The sequence below is a fragment of the Plectropomus leopardus genome, chromosome 1 (assembly GCF_026936395.1).
Source record: "Plectropomus leopardus strain MGB_pleo_1.0 chromosome 1, ASM2693639v1, whole genome shotgun sequence".
NCBI lineage: Eukaryota > Metazoa > Chordata > Actinopteri > Perciformes > Serranidae > Plectropomus > Plectropomus leopardus.
Window position 1 is genome coordinate 2,516,929 of NC_142176.1, and position 5,863 is coordinate 2,522,791.

Consider the following 5,863-nt stretch of genomic DNA (forward strand, 5'->3'; position numbering starts at 1 on the left):
AACTGGGGAAAAACTATATTTACAGCTATCATAATTCAACATTTAAAAATATGTTACAAAAGTCAAATTTTTAACATTCTTGCTTGGTCATTTCGTTTTTTTCGATTTTCTTTTATTTCTCTTTTTTGAAATCATCTGTTTTATTTATTAAAAGGTTCCAGGAAATTTTCTTGTACTTTTAATAATTTTTCTTACTTATTTTTGGGTAATTTTCTTCTTTAATTGCTCGTTGCTTTTTTCACATTTTTGAAAGAAATCTAGCTCTGGTTTTGAAGGGTTAATTATGGAGCGCAGGAGGGGACATGGATGTGGGTTTTTTATGGTGTTTTTTATACGTGCGTGCGTCTTACTAAAATACGAGTATTAAATTTAGTAATTTGTGCGCACATAAAAAAACACACACACATCCACGGCACCTGCCGGGCTCTGCAGTTTAACCACCAATAATATCTAAATAAATAAAAGTCGAACAGATTGATAAAATTTATTTTATTTTATAAGAAAACAGATTCACTACATCAGTTTTACGTCACGTCTGATAAATATTTGTCCTCCTGTTTTCCTTTGACAAAGATCTGCAGTTAATTACAGTTTTATTTTGTAGTTTATCCAAATTCAAAATGAGATAAAATTCATCTTAAATAAGTCGACTTTACATCATCTATGAAGGTAAATATTAAAAACCCGCGCAGGCGTGAGGTGTGAGGTGTGAGGTGTAACGAATGACGGCGTGTTTTTAAATCACCGCCGGTCTCTGTCTCAGTTTCGTGTTTTTTTCGGGGAAACACGAGTGAAGTGAAAGTGAAAAGTCTGTTGAGGATGTTTTCGTCATAACAGTCATTTTATTTCTTTCGTTTCCTAAATTTAACGAGTTCAGACGTCGAGATCTTCAGAGCGTCTCAGTATTTATACGTTCGGATGTTTTTATTTACAGAGCTGTCGGGAAAAAACGTATATTCCTTATTTTCCAGGTTCATGACATCACACATGATTTTAGTCCAAAAACACGTCTGTGCGTGTTTGCCGTGTTCACTCATGTTGTTGAAGAGCTGCGATTTCTTTCAGCGGAAAAACAGGTTTTTGATTCCAGGTCAAAGTTCACGCGCAGCCTCTCCTGCCCTCTTTGGTCGTCCTCTTGATGTCTGATTTTTGTCGTTTCCTCGGACATGTCCTCTGAGCGTCCGTCTATAGGATGAGTCTCTGACCGAGGATCTTGCGGTTGATTTCAGCCAAAGCCACCGAAAACACGAAGGCCTTCTCATCGGACAGAGTGGCGTAAACGTCCACCTCCTTCTCCTGTTTCTCTGCCGACACAACGACAAGTTAAAGGTCACGTTTGTAGGATTCAAGGGAATATAGCAGAATAAATAAATAAATTAAATAAAATAAAAAATACAATAAAACACAATAAAAAATAAAATAAAATAAAATACAATAAAAAATAAAATAAAATAAAATACAATAAAAAATAAAATAAAATAAAATACAATAAAAAATAAATCAGAATAAAATAAAATAAAATAAATATGTTTTCTATTGTGTATAATCACCTGGAAAAAAGAAATGCATTTTTATTATCTGTATAGCAGGGGCACTAAATGTGCTTTGTTTTGGGGGACACTTTTACAGAATGACAGGAGGCCAGTCGCAGCAGACCCGCACGTGTTTCTAGGACATGAGGACATTTCTTAGATTTTAGGAATTCAAGGATTTTAGCTCACTTGTAGGATTTGAGAATGTTCCTAAAATGTTTGTGACATTTCTAGGAATTCGGGAAATGTATAGGATGTAAGACATTTATATGGTTTTAAGACGTTTCTGGGATTTAGGGCATTTCTCAGATTTTGCAACGATTTTTTTGGGATTTAAGGGCATTTGTAGGATATGAGGACGTTTTCTGGATTTTAGGACATTCGGGGCTGAGCTGGGACCTCTGTCGGGGCTGCGGATACTCGACTATCGACATTTTCAGGGCTAGAATTCAACAGCTTTCAAATTTCAGATTCAGATGTAACAGATTTACTTTCGTACGAGTGTCGACAGACTTCTTCAGTCTGTAACATAAATATCTCACACAGCTTCACGTTAAAAGATCTGAACTCTCCCTTTACGGACCGACAGCACGAAACTGAAAACAGTCACTTATTTATTGATTTGTTTATTTTTACCTTTGTCCTCTTCCTGTTTCTTCAGCCCCACAGTTTTCGGTCGGCCCCGCCCCCTGCGGATGGGATCTGATTGGCTGTTGGCCCGAGGTCTCCTCTTGTTCTCCATGTCGCTGGTTAAAGACGAGTCGATCCGCTCTCGCCGAATCCGCTCCGTCCTCCTGCGCTTAAAGTCCAGCTTGTCTGAAGCAGAAAACACCGAAAATAAACAATGAACCACCGAGATCTGTCGTTACTGACTCTTTCTTTAATAATGTTTTTAAGCTCCGCACAATGTGTAATAATGATAACAACAACAATAACAATAATAATTATAATAATAATAATAAAAACTATAAAAACAATACAACTGAATAAAACAATGATAATATAAAAAACAATAAATCAAAAATATTAAACAACAATATAAAGAAGAAAAAACAATAACATAAAAAGTTCAATAATTAAACAATAACAATAATAATTAATAAAAATAAAAAGAAGAAAATAAATAACAAAACATAGCAAAAATAATAATAATAAGAAAAAAACAATGAAATAAGAACATTAAATAATCAAACAATTATGACAACAACAATAATAATTCATAATCATCAAAAGAAGAGTAAAAACCAATAGAATAATTAAATTAAATAAATGATGGGGGGGTTATAGATGTAAACAGACTGTACAGAATAAATAACAGCACTGAAATATTATCAGAATGAAAATTATTTTGCTTAACAAACATTTAGAAGAATCCAGCAAACATCAAACACCAGGTCGCACACTGTTTTCAGCATAATCAATGAGCTAATATACAAATAATATGCATATATTATACATGTAATATACATCCTTACCTGCTATGGCTGGAGAGGAGCGGTCATTTAATTTGGCGTTTAGGAGTTTTCGGCTAATAAACACGAAGCCACACGGGCAGGACTTACACGCCACGGGAATCTGCAGAGTCGAACAGGAGATTTAATTTCTCCTATTTTTAAATATGAGATTTGACCAAAGCTGATAAAATCAGCACATTAAAATGCCTTTTCTTCTTTTGAGCAAAATGTGGTTTAGTTATTAAAATCGTTGTTTAAAAATGTTGAATTGAATGGGCGAACAAAATAAAATATGAGCAAGAAAAACAACACCAGAATGCCCATTTGGATATATTCAGTATATATATATATATATATATATATATATATATATATATATATATATATATATATATATATATATATATATATATATAAACTTAATTTTAAACATGAATATTCAAAATTTCTGACCCAATATTCACCATACACACCTTGATCTAATCAAACAAGAATTAAATATTCAAGAAAAAAACAAGAACAGATCAATCTGAATGAACACACACACACACACACACACACAAACACACACAAACACACACACACAAACAAACACACACACACACACACACACACACACACACTACAGAACAGAGAAACACATTCAACAAAGTCACAGTATCTATATGTTGTTTTCAATAATGTGTTTACATTGGCTTGTTTATTTGTTTTCAAATGTTTCATTATTATTATTTATATTATTTATTTTATTTTGTTAGATTTTGAGAAATGTTTTATGAAGTTTTGCATTTTGTGAGATGTTTTCTTTTGAGGAATGTTTTTAGTTAAATTTTGTTTTGTGAATTTTTTTTTTTTTTTGTGAAATGTTTTTGTGCTTTGAGAAATGTTGTTTTGACCCTCGGGGCCACCATAAATAGTAACTCGGGGGTAAACAACTGTGCCAAAGTCCATCCAAAAATGTTAAAAATGTGATGTCTTTATGCTTATGGGCAAACTGACATGCTGTGAAATAATTGAAGGTCCTATATTTGGATGAAATTTGCACAAATCTTCAGTTCGGGACAGAAACTCACCAAAGTGGTTTTCGCGCTTGTGTTATTTTCACTTTTAAAGCGTTAAACTGTGCGCTGCGCTGCGCTTCACGGGCTCACCACAACAGCAAATATTTACCATTTTAAAGCGCAGATTTACATAAAGATCATAAAACCGAGACAGGCTTTTACATGTAGGCTTGTGCAGTGAAATGTGTGTACATACGTGCATTAAAATCGAGATTTTTGGGGACATTTAGGCTTTCTGTAAAGTTGTTGGTCGTCAGAGTGAAATTTGGTGATTTTGAGGTTTAACGCGGCGCACACAGACAGACATCCTGTCTCTGAAGAGGACAGCAATGGCGCTAAATGTGTCTCTCACCGACAACATTACAAACAATACAAAGAGCTCAAAACCAGCAACGATGTCCAGAAGTGGGAAACGTGTCCCCCTCACCTGTTGGTCGCATTCAGGACAAGATTTCGTGGCCATTTTGACTTTCTTTGTTTTATTCGCCGACATATCCGTTTCCTGCGGCGACTCGCCGAAAGCTGAGCGGAGCTTAAAACTCGAGTCCCGGACTCATGGACGGCTGTAGACCCGATCCAGAGACACGAACACCGGCGGCCCGGAGACACAGAGCGGTGAGAGGGGACAACACACCGTTTAGCAACACACACACACACGCACACACACACTCTCTGTCACACACACATACACACACAGACGTTACAGTCCAGTGATAGAGCTAAAACTGCGAGCATGCGCAGACAGACTCCTGCTGCTGCTGCCGCGGTGCGTTCACGCTCCCGCAGAAAAAGAGTAAATATCAGACTTCACAGTCTGGTTGTCAACATCAGGGGCGTAGAGCACGGAGACAAAACGTGCTTTGTTTGGGGGCCACTTTTGTTAAATGACAGGAGGCCAGGGGCCAGTCGCAGAAGCCCCATTCATTTTAGTAAGATTTTAGGACATTTCTTGAATTTTAAGTAGTTTCTAGTAATTAGTAGTAGTAGTTTTTTGTTTTTGTTTGTTTGTTTGTTTGTTTGTTTTTTGTTATTTTTTTCTAGGAATTTTCGACAGTTTTAGGACTTTAGGAAATATCTAGGATTTTAAAACATTTCTAAAATTTTAAGATGTTTCTAGAATTTTTTTAAAAAAACAAAAACATTTCTTGGATTTTAGGACATTTCAATTCATTTTAAGACAGATTTAGGACTTTAGGAAACATCCAGGAATTTAAAACATTTGTAGGATTTTAAGAAGTTTCTAGGATTTTTTAAAATTACATTTCTTAAATTCTAGGATGTTTATAGAATTTTTTGGACATTTCTTGAATTTTAGGATGTTTCTAGGATTTTAAGAAGTTTCTAGGATTTTAGGGGATATCTAGGATTTTAAGAAGTTTCCAGGATTTTAGGACATTTCTCTGATTTTACGCTGTTTATATGATTTTATAATGTTTCTAGAAAATTTGGATATTTCTAAGATTTAATGCAGTTTCTAACTTCTTAGGGCATTTATGATTTTAGAAATTTATTAACATGTTGGGACACTTTGGGACACATAGGGCGTTTATATGATTTTAGAATTTATTTTTTTTTTAGAAATTTTGGACATTTCTAGGATTTTAGGACAATTCTCAGACTTAAGGACATGCATATGATTTTAGGATATTTCTAGGATTTTGGACATTTATAGGATTTTAGGACATTAGGGACTTAGCTAGGACCTCTGTCAGGGGTGTGGGGGATCCTTCACTGACACTTTTTTTTAATTAAATAAGCTTTATTTTGATGCTAAAAGTACAAAAAAGTCCCAGTGTGACTCATTTTATTTTCATGG

The 5,863-nt window shown here is 34.6% G+C and overlaps 1 protein-coding gene across 1 annotated transcript; it reads right to left on the reverse strand.

The window, feature by feature from the left end:
• Positions 1-472: 472 nt before the first annotated feature.
• Positions 473-4,778, reverse strand: hdip1 (HDAC and MIER1 interacting protein 1). Its single transcript, XM_088080945.1, has 4 exons — positions 4,475-4,778; positions 3,008-3,107; positions 2,169-2,348; positions 473-1,304 (listed from the first exon to the last, which is right to left on the reverse strand). Exons 1-4 carry the CDS (start codon positions 4,538-4,540, stop codon positions 1,186-1,188), a joined length of 465 nt encoding a protein of 154 aa, XP_087937071.1. The 5' UTR covers positions 4,541-4,778; the 3' UTR covers positions 473-1,185.
• Between the last annotated feature and the right edge of the window lie 1,085 nt (positions 4,779-5,863).